A 24343-nucleotide genomic window follows, 5' to 3' on the forward strand; every position below is an offset into this window, starting at 1 on the left:
TATTCATAACACATAACCAAAATTCTGAGTCTTTGTTACTGAAACTGTATGAGAACTCTACAAAGTTGTCTTCCTTCTGATGCAAAGGCAGAGGCTGGGAATTAGGATTTAAACTTTTAATTTCAGTGAAAATTTGGCACTTCAGTGCATCCAAAACAAAATTAAAAAAAACAAAAACATTCACACAGGAAAATCCCAAGTGAATTAAGTGGGATCTGTGTGCATGTTTGGAGATGTTTGATGTTATTTATTTAGTGCAACTGTCTTTATGTGTCCAGATTGCTGATTAGAGTGCTAAAATAGATTGGAAGGTAGTTTACAGTTATAAACAATTTTTTTCTTCCTCAGAGGAGATGCTAGCAACAAAATATGCACTGTGGTGGTCTCCGAGTGGAAGATATTTAGCATATGTACAATTTAATGATTCTGACATACCAGTTATTGAATATTCATATTTTGGTGAGGACCAGTATCCTAGAAAAATAACTATCCCTTACCCAAAGGTATGTTTTATCAATTTTTGATTTCCTTTCTGTTGAGAAATTAGTTATGACAATGAGAAAATCAACTGTGCTTAATTCCTTAAGTATTACTGTGGTTAAATCCGTTGTGACTTAAATAAAAGACAACAAGCTTGGTCTAAGCTCGGAACAGCTGTAAGTACATACAAAATTTTAAATATAATATTAAAATATATTCTATGTTTTATATATTTTAAATATAATATCAGTGAAATAAATGTTATTACTCATGTAGGTAAAAAGCATGTGCAAAAGTACTTAATTTTTTTTAATTCAGTTTACTTATTCATGTGTAAACAATGCAGTTGTTATTTTTCATTATAGTAAATAAATTATGAGACTAAGGTGTTTTCTATATATATTTTTAAAATAAAGGCTTCACTTTATTTGCACACTTCATAGTGCTTTTTGATCTGAAGGGGCTTTGGATTTTAATTGCTTTCAAGTGTGAGATCTAAGGCAACAAGGTTTGGGGTTGGCATTTCTTCAGCATGCATTAGAGAGCTCTCCTGACTCTTATCATGTTCACATGATTGCAAGGGATCATGCTAATGTATTTAAAGAATTTGCTCACCTGTCAGCTGGGTCACAGTTCTAAAGTAAAACTGGATGATTTAGGCCACACATGGAGAAGAATTAAAAAACTGATAATGTATGCAGTGAAGAAGCAACCATGAAATCAGTTTAAGCAACCATTTCCCAGTTGGGATGTCAAACAGCCCTTGCAATCATGTGAATAAAGTGGAGTTTTATGCTGAAGTCAGTGTAATGTGTGCTGCAAAGACCCCCCACTGCAAACAGAACAATTGTTACCACCAAGCACATTCCTGTAGAGAAAGGCACTAAAATCAAATGTTTAAAAGGTTTTCTTCTTTATATATAGAAATATAAATGATGGAAAACTAAGCATGTACTACTGCTGCAGCGTCACTCTTAGATCTTATAAGACTATTTGCTCTTATATATAACTATTTGCTCTTATATATAACTGAATTAATATTTTATTACCTGTCTACTTTCCTGTAAAAAGTGTTTTGATTTTCCTCAATTTGAATTATTCAGATCCTGGTTTTAATAACCTAAAACATTTTCTTTGAAGGCTGGAGCTAAAAATCCTACTGTTAAAGTCTTTATTGTAGACACTATTAACTCTGAAGCATTTGGTCCTAAGGAGGTGCCAGTTCCTGCAATCATAGCATCCAGGTAGTGTGCCCTGAAATACATATTTTCTTGGTTAAAAAAAAAGGTTTTGTCTATTTGTTTTAAATGCTTGAACCTCTGAGTTGTACTTTATCTATCAGTGTACTGCCATATTAAACCCCTGGAAGGATCAGAAGCTAACTAGAAATACTGCATTTTTCTTTTGGCTGTCCATATGATACATTGTTACAGAGGATAAAAAAGTGCCCTAAAACAGTGAAAGCTTTGCTGTTGTTTTTCAGAGAGAAATGTGGGGAATGCAATCTGTAGCAATGCTTCTATACTCCTGTTGTTTAATAACTGCCATTTCTCCCTTTTAATTTTTTTTTATATTTTAGTGATCACTATTTTACTTGGCTTACTTGGGTAACAGATACTCGAGTCTGTGTGCAGTGGCTGAAGAGAATACAGAATTTTTCAGTCTTAGCTATTTGTGACTTCAAAGAGCATTCAAATACTTGGGACTGTCCAGAGGTAATGAAGTTGGAAATATAAATCTAGAATTTTACTAATCTGATATTAGCATTTTTTAATCCCTGCCATAATTATATTTTTCTGTGTTTTATCACTAAAATATTTTACTGTAGTGATACATTTTTTAATATTTTAATTGCTGGAAGAGGGGTGAAAAATACTAATTACTCCAGGAAATAAAAGCACCGCATTTTTTCTTTGTGAAACTTAAGTAACAACCAAAACAAAAACAACCACCTAAAATGCTGTTGAGAGGCTTTCAGTAATGTTTTTTATTTCCTTCTTGTGTTAGCATCTTCAAAAGTAAAGCCATATAGGATCTGGTTTTTTTTTAAAGAAAATCTTATTATGCTGTGTTGAAATTCCATACTAAGTCTCACTAAACCATGTTCTTTTAGATTAATGTTAGATTATTTGAAAGAACATACACATTAATTGTAAGGCAAGTTTTCTGGAAGAAGAAATTCTTCTGTTTTATCAAACCATACAGTTCTAGACAGTAGGCAAGTTTTCAGAAACACGATCAGATCTGAAAAAGAAAACTTCAGGCTAATTGCAGCAGTAACTACATTTGGTTTCAATATGTCATTCTGTGATTTAGTCAGTTGGAAGGAAGACTGTGCTCTGCTGAACAGAACAGAGATTTGTAAAGCCTAAGAAGTGTACACACAGATAAATTCATATAGATCCTGAAGGAAAGACAACCCTGAATTTCAGTAACTCTAGTACAGAGATCTCATTTGTTGTCTTTTGGTATTGGTGCTTTTGGCTTGTCTTGTTCTTAGGGTTCGTGGTACAGAACACCTATTAAGGCTAACATTAGATGAAACCTTGAATTAATTGGAAATAAAAGGCAAGATTATTTATTAAAGCATTCTGAATAAATTATAAATTCAGAGTTTATTGACACAGTCTTTTCAAGTTGAAAATAATTTTTACTCCTCTTTAACATGAAAACTGTTGCAAATTTAAAGAAAATTTAAGGTCCTGTTACTTCAAAAACATTGTCATTGAAGTAGCAGTCCACAGAGAAATACTATAATTTAGTAGGGAAAAAGCCATGTTCCATGCAGCATTTGCTATATTTCCTAAGTAATTGTTCCATTTTATAGGTTCATTAATACTGAATCTCTACCTTGCCTGCAAGTAAACTGTATTTAAATAATTGCATATTTTAATGGAAAGAAAGAACATATAAGGTTTCTCGGATTCTACCACAATCCAGTGAAGTACTTTAACACAAGCTTAACTTTTAGCACATAGCCGGTTTTATTTACTTCAGTAGATCTGTTTATGTGTTTAAAATTAAGCATGTGCTTAATTGCTTTGCTGGAACCAGACCAGACCAGACCAATTAACATCTTTCAGGACTTTGTTCATGATCCTTGTTTAATTGCATTTCTCCATGAAACCTTATTTATGGAGTCACTACTGACGTTTCTATAATTCTATATTTAAACAGTGATACAATGCTTTTATCACATTAAAGTTTGCACAAATGGCCAATCGAAGGAGTGTGAACAGATGGGACTGCTGCATTAGCTCTATTTGCCATCAGAAAGTATATCTCTGAACATTTCCTTTGGCAAAAATAGTTCTCTTGTTGAATTCAGATTGCATTGAGTCTCTAATGTACAATAAACTTGTACATGTTTTATGTATCTGAAAATAATAACAAAATATAATCTACAAGATGTTCCCAAAATATGGATTCATCAGAAATGTTCACATGTTCAAATCTTTCTCATGTGACTAGACCACAGAAACCAATATGAGCAGTGGAACTATTCATATGAGTAAAAGGTAGGCATGTCTTTGTGAAATAGGGGCTACTCAAATGAGAGAATTTAAGTATATCCCTAATGTACTATGTCATCAAGATCTGAGTTTTAGTTCAAAGAAAGCAAAATAATGTAAGGATGCAGATATAAAACAATACATCCCATTTTTATCACCTTAAAAAGAAATAAAATCTATCTTTTCAGTTAGTAGCTCAGTGGAGCCCTTGCAAAGTGCTAGTCTTCTAAGGGGCAAGGACCTGCAACTTTTCCTCAAGTTACTTTGTGGGGAACAAATTAGAAGGGAGATTTTAAATAGTAGTGAAGTTATGTTGAGGGTAAGAAATACGAATCATATTCCTTAAAAAACAAATTTGTTAAATTTGTTTCAAACTGTGAAGAAATGCTATATTGAATGAAGAGTATAAAGAAAAGTTTGCAAGATAAAAAAAGAAATACATTGATTGAATGCAGATTTTTTAAATATATCCCTAGAAACTTTACAAGCAAAACATAAGTACAAATATAAAAGCACTTATAGCTGCATCATTCATGCTCGGTATAAGTCTGTTTCCAAATCAGCTCTAAGAACAAGGAGTTAAGATGTTCTAAATTTATATTCATAGTCTCAGAATGCCTAATAGTCACATCACCACTGCTCTAAATCAACATCTCAACTCTGAAATCAAAGAAAATACAAACAAGCTGAAAATCTAAACCAAATTTTAGTATTAATATTCCTGATACTATTTTACTTGGATTTTTGCCAAAAAATTAATGAGATTAAGTAGTTGTTCATTCTTGTTTTCAGTGAAAAAGTTGCATAATTGCTTTAAATTTTGTTTAGGTCTGATGTCAGCTGTTAAAAACAATAGTTTAATTAACATAATGACCTTAATACAGCAAAATTATTTAGTTAGACAGCCTCCAACTGCCTGAACCTTCATAGCAAATATTCTAAAATTCCCTTTTACAGGCAGCTACTGATTTATTTGAAGTTTTTCAATCTCCTTAAACTCAATCTTCTTAAAGAGTGTAATGTTGCTTTTGTTTTTCAGAATCAACAGCACATTGAAGAGAGTCAAACAGGATGGGCGGGCGGAGTAGGTTTTCTTCTTGTACTCTATTTTAATTCAGCAACAAGCTGAATTCAGCTACAAGCTACAGCTTCCTGCATCTTGCCATCAGTGTTTTGAAACATGAAGCAGCCTTCTGAGACATACAGCACTACTGCTCAGACTTGTTGCACTGTAGGACTGAAGCTTTTAATGCTGTGCTAGACGAAGTATCTGGCTATCTGCTTTCTAAATTTAAAAACCTATTTCTGTCCTGACCAACTGACTAGACAGGAAAGTTGGTTGAGACAGAATTTAATGAAGGGAGGAAATTAATGAAAAGAGGTAGATTTACAGTGCAGTGTAATCCTTAGAAGCATTCTGGAGCCTAAGAATAGATGTAAAATTCCTCTGGTGGCATTAGAGCAAGGGATAAAATGGGCTATCTAGAATCTTAAGAATAAAGGTGTCCACTCAGAACAGTTTTAGTGCCAGGTGCTGCACATCTTCAGCTAAGGGGGAACCTTCAAGGTAAGATATGCTCCTTAGAATGGCAGGTGATACTTCTTTGGAGTTACCTCTTAGCAAAAGATATTTTCTCTGCCCAGTAACCCTGGACAACCATATACCTTCAGCAACTTGCAGTAAAAACAAACCTGCAAGGAAATTGTAAGATCATGAGATCAGTATTTACAGTCATACAGACTGTATTCCAACAGTGAATATGTAGTGTTGCTTATATTTACTTTCAGGCAGGGGAAGTTAACAGAATTAAATGTGTGAACCTCACACTGCCTAAATGTCCTGTAGTGGATTTAACAATGAGATTCAATTTTCAGTGTGCTGTCCCTTAAGAGATGTTTTAATGAGAAGATCATATATTTACAAGAATTAGTTATTTTACTTGGTCCTTTTTTTTTTTTTTTTTGGACACTTCACTTGAGGTTCTAATGACAGGTTTTTATTAGAGATAAAGAATTTGCACACATGCATAAATCCCAGATTTTGCCTTTATAGGCTTTCAAGTGTTGGGAATCACAGATACAGTCTCCAGGGGAATTTAACTTGTGGTCACAAGTCCTAGTTGAGCTTGAGTTAATATTATTCAAAAGGTATACTCAGTCAGGAATGTTGCAAGTCATTCCTATATCTTCATATCTTTATGTTTTGAAAATAAAACTTAGAGTTGCAGTAATTCAACCTTGACTGACAATTTTAGTAAAGATGTGATTCTTTGAAAGGAAGTAAAAGTTGAAAGATCTTATCTGGAATAATCTGTTCTTTAAAATTAGTGGAATAGTATGGGAAACTTCAGATATCCATTTCTTTGATGCTGTGCTTGCTCAGTGAAGCAGACAAACTGAGGTTCACAGGATCCTCAGTCTGGCACCTTTCATGAACATCAGCATTATTCAGAAAGTTACTTGTTAAAAATAATTTCTTCCTGTTTTTAAATAACTAAAGAAAGGTAATTGAGAATATACAAATTATTCCACTTGCAAGTGAAGAGTTCATATTTGTGGTGTTCTTGAGGTATCTATATTATAGGTTTAAGAAATACTAAATGAAATTAATTGTAACATGTGATCACGGGAAGATTGAATATCACAGGTACAAACCTGTGCAAAGTAATTTGTCCTGTTTGAACTGATTAAATGGTCTTGTTACTTTTAGTAATGTGAGGTATAATCTGCTGAACAGTTTGGACAGTCTTATGTCTCATCTACTGTTTTTCTTCCATTGTTTCAGTTCTTTGTTTCTGCACCGTATTTTACATCAGACAGCAGTTCATACTACAAAATTTTTAGTGACAAAAATGGTTATAAGCATATCCATTACATCAATGGCTCTGTGGTAAGTCAAGCCAAGTGTTCTACATTGATCTACTGTCCTGAAGGAATTCTACAATATTCAGTAACTTAAATGTCTCCCTACACAGGAGAATGCAATCCAAGTTACAAGTGGAGAATGGGAGGCAATATACATTTTCAGAGTAACAAATGATGCAATGTAAGTGTCATGGAGTAAAAAGGTTGGGAGTGTTGTCAGTAAAAGCAACACTTAATAATTTGAACACCATTTTTTAACTTGTCAGATTATAATTAGGTGTAATTAGTTTTTTATCTGAATGCATCCACAACAAATTTGTATGCTAAGGTACTGCATAGGTTTGTAAAAATTATTTACTTATGAAGGATTCTTTGCAAATGGCCCTCAATTTTGCTATTTATTTACATCACCCATCTTAGAGAGGCTTATTTAAAAACACTTAACTTAATCATGTGGCTAACCCTCACACAACTTGCAGTTACTTGTCTTTTTATGATCTCTCAATCAGCTTACTGTATAGATAGAGGCAGCTTAGATAATTGGAGAGATTAGCTCATGAGAATGAAGATAGAAGTCCTATTTATATGGCTTATGTGTCACTTAATCATAGTCTAAGCAAAAATTTATTAAGATGAAAGGTGTATAAGTTTAACTATTCTTCCATTGCATGCAGAAATCTCAAAAAGTCTTAATTAACTTCCAAGACAGCTTTTCATCTTGATGCTGATTCATAGGTCATCACTTTATGGATTATTTATTAACATGTAAATGAATTTGCAGTTTTTATTCAAGCAATGAATTTGAAGGCTATCCTGGAAGAAGGAATATTTACAAGTAAGTTTTATCAACATTATCTTAGTAATAGTAGGTTAATAGAAGATGTCTCTGGACTTGTCAATAAAACTATTTCATTTCAAGATGTTTAATGTGTAATTTCACAAGCTATTTTAACTAAAACTTAACCTCAGATATTATCTGACAATGGAGAGAAATGCCATCTAACATTTAAATATATGCTTGGGGGAAAATTGATAAAAAAACCAAAGCATTTATTTTTAAATTAATTGTTCTGAAAGTACAGGGCCTGCATCCAAGAATATGAAACAGACAAATATAAAGTTAATTTTAGCAAAATAATGATTGCTTTGTTTGATTTTTCTCTTAGAATCAGCATTGGAAGTAAACCTATGAGAAAACAATGCATTACCTGCAATTTAAGGAAAGAGAGATGTCAGTATTATACAGCAAGATTCAGTGAACATTCAAAGTATTATGCTTTGATCTGTTATGGTATGTATGGCATGGGACTAAACATATAATCAGTGTTCTTTTGAATTTATCAGCACTGTAGTTTATGCTGCTTATCCCAAATGATTTTTGTATGACTCAGAAATTTCACAATAACCAGAAAAGATTTCCAGAAAGAGACTTCCCATGTTCAAAAATGTTGTGATGTTTCAGTAAATACAGATACATTCAGGGGTTTTTTTTACTTTTTAAAAAAAAAAGCTTGAGATTTTGAGAATTTAAAATGAATTTGTGAATGTCCTTCATGTCACAAAACAGATTTTAATCCAGCTCATGAAAGCCATGTTTTTTCTCACATCAGCCAGAGCAGGATTTAGAAACATATACTGTTTCCCAGTTTATGTGATCAAAGTTAGCTGTGAGAAACTACTTTACTTTGTTTCCCAGTTAAAATAAAGACCTGTGTCAGCCATAAATGTTGGCTGTTTAGCACCTGAGGACATTTTTAATAAATGATCTGAGAAAAATTCAGTTCAAAATATGTGATCATTGAATCCACTTGCAAGACACAAGTATTAAAGGAAGTCTTAGCTCTTTTGTAATAAATTAGGTGATTTCAGTGATCTGAGGTTTCATCCACTGCTGTACTCAAAAAACAGTGACATCGCAATCTAAAAAAAAGAGGAAAAGGATCCAAGGTTTTCCTTTTGTGTACTTCTTATAAAGTTTACTATTCTTGTGATTCTGCACCGACTGATCAGCTGAAAAGTTCCTTAGAACTTTTGTGGAGGAGAGAACCAAATGTAGCAAATAACAACACCTTTCAATCATTCTTGCACAAAATAGTCAGTAAGGTCATCACCATGTGAAAGGCACTCACCTTCACAAATCCAATGCGACATGTTCTCAGAAGAATGTTTCACATTGGTAGTTTTGCGTTCACCTTATGTAATCACATCTCAGGTATTAACTAGATGTCACTCCATCTCTAGGGAGGAAGCGTTAGTAGATTTAAAGTTGCTTCTATTACGTTTGCTGAGCAATGCCAAGTCTTTGTACACACAGAACCTTATGTATTGTAGCAGGGATAGTGACTTATACAGCAGAGAAGATTCAGATTTTTGCATCAGCTTTGAGCTTTTTAACTCCTGTCAGTTATCAATGTTAATGTAACACACACTGCATCACCAAATTCCAGCTTCAAACTGTAAAGTGACTTTTTATCATTCTTTCAACAGGTCCTGGGATTCCCATTTCTACTCTTTTTGAGAACCGTGGTGATAGAGGTACTGCAAGTGTCATGCCTATTCCTGAGCAATTGGTTTACTCCTTTACCTCCTTTACAGATAAAGGTCTTCTAGTACAATATTTAGGATTGTGATCAAGAAACCTTTCATCTTGTTTGGTATTAAAATAACTAGTGTCTTTCTAGATATGTTCATGAGTAAAACCCAACTGGGAATGAACGCACTGATGCATTTATCTCAATTCCTCCGTCCAGCACTTTCATAGCATCCTGCTGTTTTTCCTGTTTACACAATATAGATAAAAGTAACATGGGCAACAGTTTGTCTACCAAATTTTGAGTGAAACTTTGTAGAAAGCATTATTGTGATTTCCAGAATATTCCTTTTCACGTTTGGATGAACACAAGACTTTCTTTTTCACAAGGCAACACTACCTTAAACAAAAGACAATAGCGTACTATTTAGTTTACACTTTGACCTGTTGTGCTGTACTAATTAGAATTTGGATCAATGACTTCTTCAGCCAACAGTAGAGATGTCAGAGAAGAGCAGAAGCTCTTTCAGATGATCAGTTCAAATAACTGCTTCAGACAAGGTGTAATTATTGATACAAAGTGTGATCTTCAGCAAGAAATATTCAGAGCTCTTATTCTTTAAGTAGCCTGTTAGTGAAGACTGTTTGCAACCAAGCCAAGCAGGAACTTTCTAACTATGAAAATATAAATTGTTCTGCAGTGAATCCTCTCTTTCTCAGTTCAGCCAGCGTGGATAACCCACTGTTAACTGTGTTGTCAGACCAAAAGACACGCAAAAACATAAGGAAGACAAATGCTACAATATTGTTAAACTAACTTAATCTGTGGTGATTCATGTAGAAGTCAGTGAATTGCAACATCATATTATTTAGACTCCAGTAGCAGTTGGAAAATCTTATTTTATAACCACTTAAAAATTTTTGCAAATGGAAAAGATAGGTTAACATATGAATTGCACTTATAGTATAGAAACACTGTGTGCTGGTATTTCTTTTGCAGAAGGTTTAAATAGATTTAAAGGTTTAAATACAATGCATGCATGTTTGTTGTTTTTTTTTAATTTAATCCATTTTTATACCTCTCTGTTTTTTCTGATTCAGTTACCTTTTATGTAAAGGGCCCCTACTATCTTATCAAACTATGCATTGCTTGAAATACAACAAAGTGCCCAACTGCAGTTATGTGTTTCTTAAACTCTCTGCAGCAGAGAACAGTTTCTTGTAATGGATTTTCACCACTGGAGGTTGAAGGATGGAGGTTTCATCATGCCTCTCTCTTCTGTGATGTTATTCTCAGGAACAAAAACAAATTCAGGCTTCTCTTTAAATTCTTCATTACGTTTTTAGAATTAATTTTCCTTCAGTTCCTTGCTTTCATAATCTCTTCTGTGGTGCAAAACTATTTTTAGTAAATCCATTTTCATTGCAGTTGGCAGCATTTTGAAACTATATCACCCATGAATTTTAGTAGGAGACAGTTAAACTGACATAGATCAGTTTGGAAGTTCCTTCCACGATGCCTACAATTCAGTTGTGGTAATGGGAAAGTTTCAGGAGTTTTGAGGGGAAGGCTGGAAAAGGGTTCAGCTGAGTTTGCATGAGCATCCAAAAGCAGGATGATCTTTCAGCCATAAAAAAACCCACTTGAATCTGCAAAACTTGTCAAGAGTACTTTGAAAGAACGAATTTCAGTATTATATTTCTGGCATGTCCTAAGCACTACCTAGCTCAATATATGTTGAGAGAAGAATACTTCTCGTACTTTTTTGAACATTTCCAGAAACAAGTGGAAGGGAAAGGTAAAGGAAAAAAGAAAAATCTCCTGCCATTTTAAAAGGTTCTTTCATTCTGAAAGTGAAGGTAAAAGTCACAGATTTCCCTTATGTTTTCAATATTCTTCATCCCACAGTATTCACGGGAAAACACATAAAAAAACAAGAACCAAATTATTAATAATATACAGTTCTGCAATCTGTCCTGTAAGTTAATTAAATTTTAAACAGTAATTTTTAAATTATGTAACTGAATTTGGTCTAAAGCAAGTAAAAAGGAAAAAAATGTTTACCAAGTGAGCAGTAATAAGGACAGTGAGATAGTAAGTCTGGTGTATTTGTGTAGGAATGTACAGTGGTTAAGTGAAGCTTTGCCATAACCCCTTGAGAAATTGAATTTCCTGCATTACCCAGAACCAAGATGCTCCCTGAGGACCATGTGCTTGACCACACTGCCCAAGGGTCTCGGAGGTTAAACTGATGTTAGTCTGGTGGGCAAGAGAGGAGATACCGGAGACACAGGACTGTGTTTTGCACAGAGCTATGAATTTTGCATTTCTAGCTCCCCCATTTTACAAAACTGGGATGAGGGATCTGCAGGAGAAAGCTGTTTCCTCTTAACATGCGGGACTCTAACACTCAGAGGCAACATGTGAAATGATTTGCATTGCAAAATGTACATCCTATAAAAATCTAACGAGTATTTGTGCACTGCAATGCCAGTGCTTTTCTTTCATTTAGCTATGTGATCAAGCCCAATTAGAAGTGTCTGAGTGGATTTCATTACTCTGCTTGTAAAATTCACAGATTTCCTTTCTGTTCTAATAACACAAAGTAAAAGAATCTTAATTACTGAAGAGAAATTAACAATAAATCAGTTAATAATTCAGGCATTTCTTTTACTTAGAGCTCAAAGTATTGGAAGACAATTGGGAATTGCAGTCTGCTTTGCAAGATGTCAGACTGCCAAAAGAAGAAATTAATAAGCTTGAAGTGGATGGTATAAGTAAGAATTACACGTCTTTATTGTACTTTTTATTCTTACCATTTTAATATGTTGCCTGAATTTTATTATAGTAAATATTGTCTTTCTGTAGAACAAGGTTGTTGGCCTGTCGGAGCGGGAAGAGGCCTGGTTCTGCCCTGTTCAATAACAGCTGGTTTGTCTATGCCTCAGGTTATCTCTCAGTAAAATAGTAGTTAAAATACATTTGTTTCACAGCGCACGTTTTTAAAAAATCTTTAATACTACTGGTAAAGAGTTTCAATATCATGTAAAAAACAATATAATATGGTGGTAATAAAATGGGAAATGTAAGATGCTGTTCATGTGTTATGCATTATATTGACTTGCTTGCACTATTCTTTTCAGTAGTGACTTACCAACAGTATCCCATGGTAATAAATCAGTATAAAGTTTCAAAAACTAATATCTGATAATCTTAAAATGGTTATACCTTTCTAGGCACCTGGAAAAACTGAGAACCTAGACTTTTTTGTGAAGTAGTAATTTAGCATAGCTAAATTAAAGTGTGGGTTTCTTCAAAGCTGTTCTTCAACAGCTCAATATAAACAGTTAATTGCATCAGTTCTGTGATTCACAGTTTGTGCGTTGTCTACTGTGTGCTGATTCATGTTCATATACTGTTACCCCAGACTCTGGATTGTGCCTAGAGGAATCATTTCAACCATTAAGAATCTAATTTTAATTTGTCTTTTCTAGCTTTGTGGTACAAAATGCTTCTACCTCCACAGTTTGATAGATCCAAGAAGTACCCTCTGCTTATTCAGGTGTATGTAACTCTTCCTTTCTTTGAATCTTGTTTCATTAGAAAAAATACTTTTTCTAATTTAACAAACCTGGGACATTTGCAGCATTTTATAAAGTAAAAGCGAGATTACTTAGTTCTGTTTCATTTTTTGTGTTTTTTTCAATGTATTTCTGGAATAGAAATTCATCCCAAGGGAGATCGATGAGGATTTTAATGTTAATCTTAGCATGGTAAGGATTACTTTCTCAGAGAAGGAGAAAGGCTAAAATCATGTGGGTTATTCCTTGTAGATCTTAGCTCTGTTGCTTCTTCTGTTTATCAGGAGGTAGTCTGAAGTAGTATTGATTTCAGCTTTGCTAGTGAAAAAATACAAGAGCCTGCTTAATTTTTTAAGATGAAAAGAAAACTAAGCTGTGTGGACTTGCTTGTTAAGAGCACTTGACATAATTTATTGCAGGCAGAAAAGCAATAAAAATTGCAGTGGTGAAAAAAGAAAAAATATGGAGAAAGGAGAGCTGAGTGGGTGTAATAAACAATTACATCATTTTTTATTTTATAACCAGTGATGATCCGAATGTCCGAGAATGCTAAGTATGTTTGAAGTTTAGAGTAGAAAAGTCCTGTCCTTGAGATCAAATGTGTAATTTGCATTAGGCCATTCTCATGAGGAGTGTCTCCATTTGCTCAGCTATGTGGGGTGTGTTCTACCCTCCCTTTCAACAGCACATGATATTCCCTACTGAAACAAATAAGGTCTGGGGATAGCCAAAAAGTGTAAGGAGCTGTACTTCTTAATCTTGCTCTTTTTTTGGCATTACTGACTGCATGTGGAAATCAAATGCAAAAAAGCAGAAAAGCACCAAAAAAGGATGTTACTCCTAAGGAATTTGGAGAGAGCAACGAATTGAATCTTTCAGGGATGGCTTTTCCAAGGATTCCCCTTAGGACAAGCAGCTGAAACTGCACCATTTAGTCTGAGCTGAAACTAAGTATTTCCCTTACGAATAAGACCTAAATGATTAAAATGGATGTTAGATAGCAAAATCTCATAACTACTTGAAAATAGTAATAGAACTGTTTGTCTACTGAGCTCTCTGAACCATGTAGCAAAATACATGTGGAGGAAATGTTGTCAGTGCCAATAGCTATTGTCCAGTGTCCAATAACCATTTATAAATTTGTGATTTGAAAACGTGTGAATTTTCACCCTCAGGTATGGAGGACCTTGCACTCAGAATGTAAAGGCAACCTTTAGCATTAGCTGGATAACCTATCTTGCAAGCAAAGAGGGAATTATTGTTGCTCTGGTGGATGGCAGAGGGACAGCTTATCAAGGTGACAAGATTTTGCATGCAGTATATCGAAGACTTGGAGTCTATGAAGTTGAGGACCAAATCTCAGCAGTTAAGTAAGTAGATTATCTCCCTGTATAGCTGTTGTATTTGCATACCAAGAAGTAGTATGGTGAAAGAAATATTGAATTCTCAGCCTTTCTTCTGAAGACTGGAGGTCTCCAGGATATAAACCAAAAACACTTGTAAAAATAAAATATTAGTGTTTGCTTGATGTCAGTGAGGTTTTGTCTGGTATATTAAGTCCTTATACCACTCAGTCCACATTTGGACCTCACCACTTGCATTGCATGAGAGAATCATCAGAGGCTTCACTCCTAAGCCTAAAGAAATACAATTGTCAGTGGTGAAAGTTAAGCCAATTATCCATTTTTCTGAAGTTATTTCCTGTAGGGCAAGCTTGTCTCGGTGGCCATAGAGATTAGCCAGAGATCCATAGGGATTTACCTCACTGATTAGCTGAAGGTCAAATGAGAATTCTGAAGCGAAACTGAAACTGACACAAATGTTCTGCAGCTCAATTAGTCACAAACTTGTATTCTGTGCTGTTGTAGGATAGTTAAGCACAGAAAGTACCTGACGTCCCTTGATAAGTGTTCCCCAACAGCTGCTCCTTTGCGTGAAAACACTTGAAAGTATTCCAGGGGAAACTGATTCCCTATGCAGAGATTTTTGGGAGAAAGTGAAAGATGAGTATTGCAAAGAGAGATTGCCTTGTTAATTTTACAGATGCATTAGCACTGCTAAAGTGAGCATTTGAAGGGTTAGTTTGAACCCCACAGAGATGACTGCAAGGCAGGAATTTGGCCTAGCCTTTGGTATGGAATTTGGTCCATCAGAGATAGATTGGATAGATTTCAGCGATATTAGAGATAGATGGATGGATAGATGGATGGATGGATAGATTTCCAGGTGCAACAGTAAATACCCTATTTCCTCCAGACTCCACGAAGATACTCGAGTATCTTAGCTGAAAATTGGATGTAGCAACCCAGGTTTTCACAGCTTTCTCTGCTTGTTTGAGAGCGCTGCCTGTACTTACAAGTGTGTGTGGGAAGGATATCTGTTCCTTCCTCTTTCTGCTTTATGATAATTCATTTCTTCCTCAATGTTATAAGTATAAATGCACCATTATCCTTTTCAGTGGTAAATGAAACAGAACAGTATATCATGTCAAGTTTTTCTATTATTCTATTTTTTTATTTTCTATCTTGAAAATTTTAGGAGGAGTGGTATACTTCAAAATATAAGAAGAATGTTTCTATATTATTCTGAATCATTACTCAGACATAGAATATCAGAGGGAACCTAAACTGATTCTGCAGTTGCAAAATCTGCTGAGACAGGCCATCAAAAAATGACCTCAGACTTCACACTTCCCAGTTTTCTGTCAGCACCTAGACTAAATTTTTATTCAGTTAAATGTGGTGCGTTCCATCTTCCTGATCTAACACATGGATTAAGATGCATGACTTTTAGAGAGCCTCTATACTCTAGTGGGAAGTTCTTGGAGGTGCTTTTACTGTAGGTGGAGCCCCAGGGATTGCACAATAATATAACAAAATTAAATGATTTTTTGGCTTTTCTAACTCTGTCCCACCCAGATAGTATCCCACGTTTTGGGTGTTGTCAATCACTTGCCCTTGTCCTGGTAAATAAGTCTACTGTGTTTCTGATGTGTATCGAACCTACTGTGTTTATCTGTCACTCTCAATCCTTTTGCCTCATCCTCTTTTCTTTGCCGCTGCTAATATTTCCTTAGAAATACAGTCTCCACATTCTGATTCAGGGTATTTGTAGGATACATAATATTTATGGTTCTCTTTGACCTGTTTGACTCTTGAGAGCATAAGAAGTTTTGCATCTTTTATACATTTCAAACTTATTACCTACTCGGAGCATTAGTAGATGATTCCTTCATTATTATTTTTTATTAAAGTAGCCATAAGAGCTTTTTAGTTTTCAGGCCCATAAAAAAAACCACTTATTTCTGCAGGGAATCCCTAATCTCCTCAGAAGTCAATACTGTTCCTGTTAAGAAATGAAGGTATTAACTCACTGTGACATCAGTATGTTGTGTATCTTGCACGATAAAGTCTGAATGTTAATGGTAATCCTGCACTACTGGCATTAAAGCAAAGAAAATTATCCTCATCCAGTGGAATAAAAATTATTATTATGAAAGTATTGATTTCAGTATTTTCTTTCAGGAAAAATTCTTCCTGAAATCTTCCCTTTCAACCCCTATTGATTGAATAGTTGATTCTTCATAGAAATCAGACATGCTATGTTGATTGTCAGTTTGCTCAAATTGGTGGCATGTGTGGAAAAAAAAGTGCAAGAAAAACTATTTTTTGCTAATTTGTTATTGTACTAGCAATTTTTTGTAATAATGCATTTATTTCTGTGATTTTATTTTCCACAGAAAATTTATAGAAATGGGCTTTATTGATGAGAAACGAATAGCAATATGGGGCTGGGTAAGTATTTGGAGTTTTTAGATCTATCTTTAAATAATCTTGCAGTATAATTTTTTTACTATTATTATTATTATTATTCCTGGTTCTGTCTTAAGTATATATAAAATTTCTTCTGCAAATGTATGATGGTATTGCCAAAGGGGTGGTTCCTGCTGGTACTTATATACATGCAATTGCAACAGTTCGAGTCCCCAAAAATGAATCTTTGGCAGCTGAAGAGGGAATTTTGAAAAGCTCATGTCTAATACATTGTTTGGACTGGAAGTCAAGCCAAATGAAGACATTTTATTTGGCTTTAGTTTTAACTTAGGGACTTACTGCCAAAATTCAAGTATTGTCCTTTCTGATCTGAATTTAACATAGTGAGAAAAGTCGTATGACTATCTCTCATCAGAAAATGTGACCCCTGCATCATCCTGACTCACTGTATACTTGGCTGGCTTTACAATGGTCATCTGGGAGGAATCTGGATCTGAGGGCTTTACAACATTGACAGCTTCACCAAGACATGGAAAAATTGGGCAGTATGGGAGTCATTCCAAATTATTAGCCAGTCTATTTTTCATGTTTGCTTTTATCATGTATTTCTCTTTGTAATTCTCCCAGCACCTTTAATAGCCAGATACATTGCCTCATCTTAGACAGCACATGAGCAGAGTTGCTAAAAATCTTTCTATGAAGCTTCTACCAAACCAATATTTAAGGTACTTTGGTAGAGTTACTACTGTAACACCAGAATAAAATGGGTATCATATGGTGAAATTGAATGACACAGATGCTTAGAAGTGAATAATTCTAAAGTGACATTAGGTAATTTAGGGTCTCAAGAAAATATTTTCTTTTTTAAGTCACATCATATTTTCTTTCACCACAGTGTTTCCAGAACCAACTAAGAGGTTGGACGCATTGTATTCCAGTAGGGGATATAATATTAAAATAAAGGCACTACTGCCAAACCTATCAACCTTTTTTCCCAATTTATTTCCAATTTATTATACCATTTCCTAGTCTGTAAGCTTTAAAAGGAGTTGAAAGCTGTTTCCTTATTTGTAGGCTGCAGATTGGTGAGTGTGCATGAACTCGTGCTTTCAGACTCAAGAAACTCTTCAAAATGGCAAAAGCTCTTAAATAACTATTGAAGTAATTTGGGTTGTGAACTCTCTCAGCCTGTTACACTGAACATATATAAATTCCCAACATCTGCCCAATCCTAATCCCTTACTTTTTAGCCTTGTGGACTGATTTTTTGAAAGATCAAATGAGCAAATCAGATGAGTTGGAAAAATTCTACTAAGTAGTGTTTCTACCACTATATCCCTTACTATCATTTCAAGCTGGAAAATCAAGAGGATGGACTGAGTTAACTTCTGTACAAAAAAAAAAAAAAAATTCTGCTTATTTCCCTTAGTTTTTCATATACTACTAAAGTAATCTTCAGAATTTTTCGTGACACACCATATTTTTATCCCTTCCTCCATTCCAAAGTAAACAGAAACCCATTATTTTGCAAAGACCTTATATGAGTTTTTCCAGCCTCAGTTCCACATCCTGTGGAGAGCCAAACCAAAGGCTTTTTATTTACATTATTTTTCTGTCTCAGCAACTAGCCCCATTCAGTTTCCCAGATCTATTCTTATATCCAGGTTTACTTACTGCTTTATCCTTCTTATGGCCGGGAACTTATTCTTCCTTTCTGGGTCCCAGTTTGAAGAATCAGGCCAGAAAATACCAGGGACAGTGGCAGGCAGCCATAGGGAGGAATTGCTCCATCCTGAAGTAATGAGTATATTAGTACTGATGACTGGGTCAGTTCAGCACGCTGATCTTTAGCAAAACCTAGGTAGTTTGTTAAGGGAGGGAAAAAAACCTCTAACTTTTCTTGGAGGTGCACCTTGAAAGGATTAGAGGCAATGAAAACAAGCCACCAGAAGGAAAGTTTCTGTTTGGTTTTAGGGAAAAAAAATATGACAAAATTGATCACTGTTAAAGCAGATGGAGTGGAGAGGATGTGCACTATGGATGAGACTGCAATCAGTGTCATTTCTGTCTGAAGTTAGCCCTGTTTTGAGCTATAGGCTGCATTAGATTACTGTGAAGGACGCTACAAAATTCAATTTCTCTGTGACTATAAGTGGTAATGAAAACCACTTGTGATAAACATTGAAGAAGCAGCAAAAAAAGAGAAATTATTTTATTAATTTGTCTAATCTGTCTCACAAGAAATGACATCAGATCCATTTGATATCAATAAATTAATTTCAAAACACCCTCAACCTTTTGTTATTTTGTCCTCCATGCATGCAAAGCAAAATTAGTTCATTTGGAATTAGTTTATATGAGTTTGATTCAGAAAACAGAATGATACTTCACCAGTAATTTTAAACCGTCTGTGATTTCCTCCTAGTCCTATGGTGGCTATGTAACTTCTTTGGCACTTGGATCTGGCAGTGGAGTATTTAAATGTGGAATGGCTGTGGCTCCTGTTTCCAGCTGGGAATATTACGGTATGGAAACTTGTCATAAATACTGACTTGGAAAGCAAGATGTAGCATTTAATGACTTCTTAAATTAAATCATTGCAGGAGACTGGCAATTTGAAACATAAAGACATTCAAATTACCTAGATTTAAAACTTTTAAGACCTTAAGTTTAATGTTTTTCTTGCTGAAAATAACTGAGTGCAACTGGCAGTTTGGAACTGATTTTGTCACAAAGAAGGTATGTCTGGATAATTCCATATGCACTTCTAAAACAGTAAGTGCATAAAGCCCTCTCAATAAACTGCTATTAAGGAGTGATCTGCCTTAAAGTCCTATTAAAGCGTTATCACTGAATTCGGAAACAGATGAACTGATTTATCTGCCAGCAACAGAATCATAGTACATTTCAACTTCTGAAACCACAGATGACCTGTGTCAGAAATCAGTATTTCTGATGCCTGCAAAGTTGTTTCCAAAAAGCTGTGGAAAAAGTGAAAGACTATTGTGTTCAATATAATATTTTTTAATTTAATACTTTTCCCTCTAAATGTTTCTCAGCCATGCCTGTATTGTTGTACAATATGTACAACACATATTCTTATTTATATTTATGGAATTAGGCTCCAAACTGTTGAGAGGAAACAACACTGGGTGTATATTCCCAAGGCCTTCCTGTGTGAATAAAGCAGGCACATACTCATACTTGCCGACCTGTTAAGCTTTTGGCATGGTGTTAAGGAACCTTAGTGTAAAAAAAAATCATGGCATGAATATTTTCAATGAGTAAAATGTAGCACTTTGAACACATTTACTTAGCATATGGTCGTTTTCTGAAAAGTCTTGGTTATGAGAAAAATTTTTGGTTAAATGGGAAAGATTCCTTCCCTGACTGCTAGCACAGACATTCCTTGTATTTATGGTGTTTTGCAAACAAAGGGGAAAATATTTGTATGACACAGGAAGCATAGTCTTCGTGTTTTCGCTGGCATCAAGATTTTTTTAAGGCATTTTTACTCATGATCACAAAATTATTTCTAGAATGCAGGCATAAAGCACTGCTTTCGCAGAAGTCCCTTAATAAAAGACGTGTTATAAAAATTTGTCCCAGTATCAAAATTCAAACAACGTTTTTAAGTTTAAGCAGATTAGACCTGCACCATTGCAATCTCTACATCAGCTGAATTTTCAGATGGCAATTAAAGGATCTTGCTGAAAACACACTGTAAAATCCAAACAGGCAAATGTACCTCCACTAAGGAAGGAAGGACACAAAAGGAAGTCATGAGTCATAAGTTTTGGCAAACACATCAAGTTAGCATTAGGGTGAACTGTGTTAGGGGTAAAACTGCAGGATGTTACCTCCTTGAGGCTCCAAGCAGTATCAGTATGTCACAGGATGTACTGGCCCCTAGAGCTTCTAAATTCTGTCCAACCCTCTTTTAGATGCACAGAAGAGATTCTGGGCCATAATCTTTCATCAGAAGCTGTCCCACCCTCCTCTATTTTGAGTCAGAGCTGAACAGTTATAAGATGGAAAGGAAGATTCCATTCAGGGACAATGTATAGTTAAAAGCATTATATCTGTGACTGTTTTATTAAAATTTATTTAAATTCATCTGCTTTTCCTTCCTCAATAATTGACAAGCTGAATCTTCCACTTAGTCATTATAATGCAATTCTGCTGACCTTTGTGGACTTGTTGTAGCTATACTGGTAGAAGAGGGTGGAAAAATTGGCTCAGAATACTGTAGAAATGCCAGCCATTCAGAAAGAGTCTATTTTATTGAAAACTTAAACCCAATATGGTTGTTTGACACTGTGTTGACAACAGATATTGCACATTTTCTGTTTTCATGGAATGATAAAGGATTTTGATAAAAGATAGGCTACTTTAATTTTTTTGGTACTTATATTACAAATTCTCTTCAGAAGCCTTGCTTGGCTGATGTGGGAGACATAGTACATGTCTTTAGCTCTCAGAGGTAGCACATGTAAATGATACATAATAAACTATGGGAACATGAGTATATTGATTCATTTTCTTTTCCTGGGAGGATTCTCATTTCTATTTTTTAGCAAAGTTTTTCTGATACAGTGTATCAAACTGAACAAGATAGACAATCCCAATTCCTTAATGATTACAATGGCCATCACCTGTCTTTTGAGAGGAAAAGATGACAACTCTTCTTTGTCAGAAGGCTCTGACTTCCTTAAATAAATAAAGTCCTTGTAATTCTGCAGCTTGACTGCTCAATATGTGTCAGTTCCTCCTTCAAGGCAAGGTCATAAAGAAAGTAATCTTCTGGTAGTAGCAGCTGCTGTGTCAGTTTTCCATAAATTTTCATAACAGCTCCTAGTTAAAGTACAAATATCAAGGCAGCTCAAAGAGAGATGTTTCCACTGATTTCTTGGTGATGGATACTGTTCAGTTATTCACATTTATTTTGTCAAATCTGTTACCACTCTTTATTGCAGTTAGAAAAAGAAATTGAACAGAGACGTGGAAAGCAATGGGCCACCTTTTCATTCATGCCTGCATCTTTTCCTGCTCTCTCTAGTTGCTGCATATATGCATTCAATAGGAAAATGGCAACATGCATATCCATATTTACTGTAAATACACATACAAATCCTCAGCTCCTCTTTTTAAGGTGTCATAATTAGTCTGTGTCATCTTTCCACCATGCACCCATATTGGCTCATTGCCTTATTCAGCTGCATTCTGGAGTTCAAACCAACAGCATAAAGTCATATAAATTAACTGCCTTTATCCCCAAAACCTAGATGAGTATAAAACCACTATTTCTGCAAAGATGGTTTGGAGAACAGTAAATAATAATTGGCCTTCATAGCTGACTTTTAAAATATGTGAAAATTTTATGTGTTATGAGGAAGCCAAGAACAGACACAGTTAAACATCATTTAATTTCCTATGTGTCACTGAAGCCACAAAATATCTGCACTTTCTTTACCTGTAGCTTTTTTCTTCTTTAATTTCAGCATCAATCTACACAGAACGATTTATGGGTCTTCCTATAAAGTCCGATAATCTTGAGCACTATAAGGTGAGAATTCCGTTTCTGTGCCGTTCTGCCTTAAATTTGAATAACACTTCTATGAGTAAGTGGAACTGTGATGAAAGAAAGTGGCCCACCAGCTCTCATGGTACAGTCCTTTTGTAGCAAAGCTACTGCCATGAAATTCTTATCTCCATAATTAATTGTAGGTTTTAATTGTAGGTTTTTAATTTATAAATCCTGAAAAAGCTAAACAGAAGTCCTTATTTTCTTACTTGGACAAATCATACTGTTCTGCCAGTGCTAACCATTACCCTAGAAAAGATCTGACGTGAGAGGGATTAAAATGTTGATGTTAGTAAGGTTTTGCTTGGTACTGTTAGCTGAGATATGCAAACTGCTTCATCCAAATTTAATTCTCTGATAATAAGATCATAAGCGTACTAAATGATCAGAGCAGCTTCCCCTACCTAGAACAGGTTGCCATTGTTTTTTCACATTGATAGGAAGTCTAGTTTCCTCTAGCAGCACACACCAGCCCTGGATACAGAGAGGCCTGAGTTAACATCCAAGAACTTAGTGGAAACACTTCTGTTAAAGATTTGGATCGTGTTCTGGTACGTATTTCCATCCCAACTCGAAGAACAGAAACACTCAATACCAAACAGCCCTGGTGGAGCTGTCTGGGTCGCCAGGAATTAGAGCATTCTGGGAATGACATGACTAGTGCTGTTCTTTGTCTGAATTGGCCCATAGAAAAGACACTAAATATCAAATCTGTTTCTGATAGTGTAGAGACGTTTGTGACAGCACAGAAAGCTACCTGCTGCAAGCCAAGCTTGCACAGGCACCTTCTATGGACAGATATCGTCAATATGGTGCAGATTAATATTTTTTCTTCTGCTGGTGCTTTTCAGAACACGTGCAAATGATGTAAGAAAAAAACAGTGTTTATTTATAGGTATTCCTGTCCTGAAGCCAAAGTCACAGATCACAGATGCACAGAATAATTTATTTTGAAAAGACTTCTGAGATCATCAGGTCCAGCCATTAACCTTACACTGCAAAGTGCACCACAAAACCATGTCCCCAAGTGCCACATCTACACATCTTTAAAATACCTTCCTAGATGGTGACTGAACCACTGCCCTGAGCAGCTTGTTCCAATGCCTGACAACCCTTTCCATGAAGAATTTTTTCCTTATATCCAGTCTAAACCTCCTCTGGCATAATTTGAGGTCATTTCCTCTTGTCTGGTTGACTGTTGCCTGGGACAAGAGGCCAACCCCCACCTGGCTAAAAAATACCTTCAGGGAGTCATAGAAAATGTTAAGGTCCCTCCTGACCCTTCTTTTCTCCAGGCTGAACACCCTCAGCCATTCCTCAGAAGAATCACTCTTCAGACCCTCCCCAGCTCCATTGCCCTTCTCAGGATACACTCCAGCACCTCAGTGTCTGTCTTGGGCCCAAAACTTAGCACAGGATTTGGGGTGCGCCCTCACCAGTGTCCAGTAAGGGGGATGATCACTTCTCTGGTCCTGCTAGCCACACTACTTTTGGTACAGGTGAGGATGGCTCTGGCCTTCTTGGCCACCTGGGGATGCATTGGCTTATGTTCAGCTGTTTTCAACCAATACCCACAGGTCCTTTTCTGCCAGAGATCTTTCCAGCCACCCTTCCACATGGCCCCCAGAGCTGCATAGTGGTAGTTGTGACCCAAGAGCAGGACATGGCACTTTGCCTTGTTGAACCTGAGACAACTGGCTTTGGGTCATTGATCCAGATCATTCAGATCCCGCTGTAGAGACTGATATGTATATATCTATATATATACACATATACAGCCTTGTACATGGTTTCTGTTCTCAGATTGATATGAAGTCACTGCTGTCATGTCAGTTCAACCGTTTGATTGTTTTTCTACTAGGTAATGAAAGCCTTTCAGCACTATCAATAAGTGGTTTAAATTAAAGTTGCTGAACTGTTCTTTTTTCCTCTCAACAGAATTCAACAGTGATGGCAAGAGCAAAGAATTTCCAAAATGTAGAGTATCTTCTCATCCATGGAACAGCAGATGGTGAGG

At 35.4% G+C, this 24343-nt stretch overlaps 1 protein-coding gene across 2 annotated transcripts in view; it reads left to right on the forward strand.

Moving 5' to 3' along the window:
- FAP (fibroblast activation protein alpha) overlaps window positions 1–24343 on the forward strand; it is a 39160-nt gene that overhangs the window by 10931 nt on the left and 3886 nt on the right. For both annotated transcript variants that reach the window (XM_064718551.1, XM_064718550.1), the window contains exons 9-24: window positions 349–503; window positions 1621–1724; window positions 2060–2195; window positions 5032–5076; window positions 6778–6882; window positions 6968–7038; window positions 7639–7692; window positions 8024–8148; window positions 9345–9392; window positions 12067–12165; window positions 12883–12952; window positions 14145–14339; window positions 16709–16763; window positions 19168–19267; window positions 22244–22308; window positions 24265–24337. In XM_064718551.1, coding sequence (XP_064574621.1) covers window positions 349–503; window positions 1621–1724; window positions 2060–2195; window positions 5032–5076; window positions 6778–6882; window positions 6968–7038; window positions 7639–7692; window positions 8024–8148; window positions 9345–9392; window positions 12067–12165; window positions 12883–12952; window positions 14145–14339; window positions 16709–16763; window positions 19168–19267; window positions 22244–22308; window positions 24265–24337 — 1500 coding nt within the window. The remainder of the gene's footprint in view (window positions 1–348; window positions 504–1620; window positions 1725–2059; window positions 2196–5031; window positions 5077–6777; window positions 6883–6967; window positions 7039–7638; window positions 7693–8023; window positions 8149–9344; window positions 9393–12066; window positions 12166–12882; window positions 12953–14144; window positions 14340–16708; window positions 16764–19167; window positions 19268–22243; window positions 22309–24264; window positions 24338–24343) is intronic.

This window comes from Zonotrichia leucophrys, chromosome 7 (genome assembly GCF_028769735.1).
Source record: "Zonotrichia leucophrys gambelii isolate GWCS_2022_RI chromosome 7, RI_Zleu_2.0, whole genome shotgun sequence".
In the NCBI taxonomy this organism is placed as follows: Eukaryota; Metazoa; Chordata; class Aves; order Passeriformes; family Passerellidae; genus Zonotrichia; species Zonotrichia leucophrys.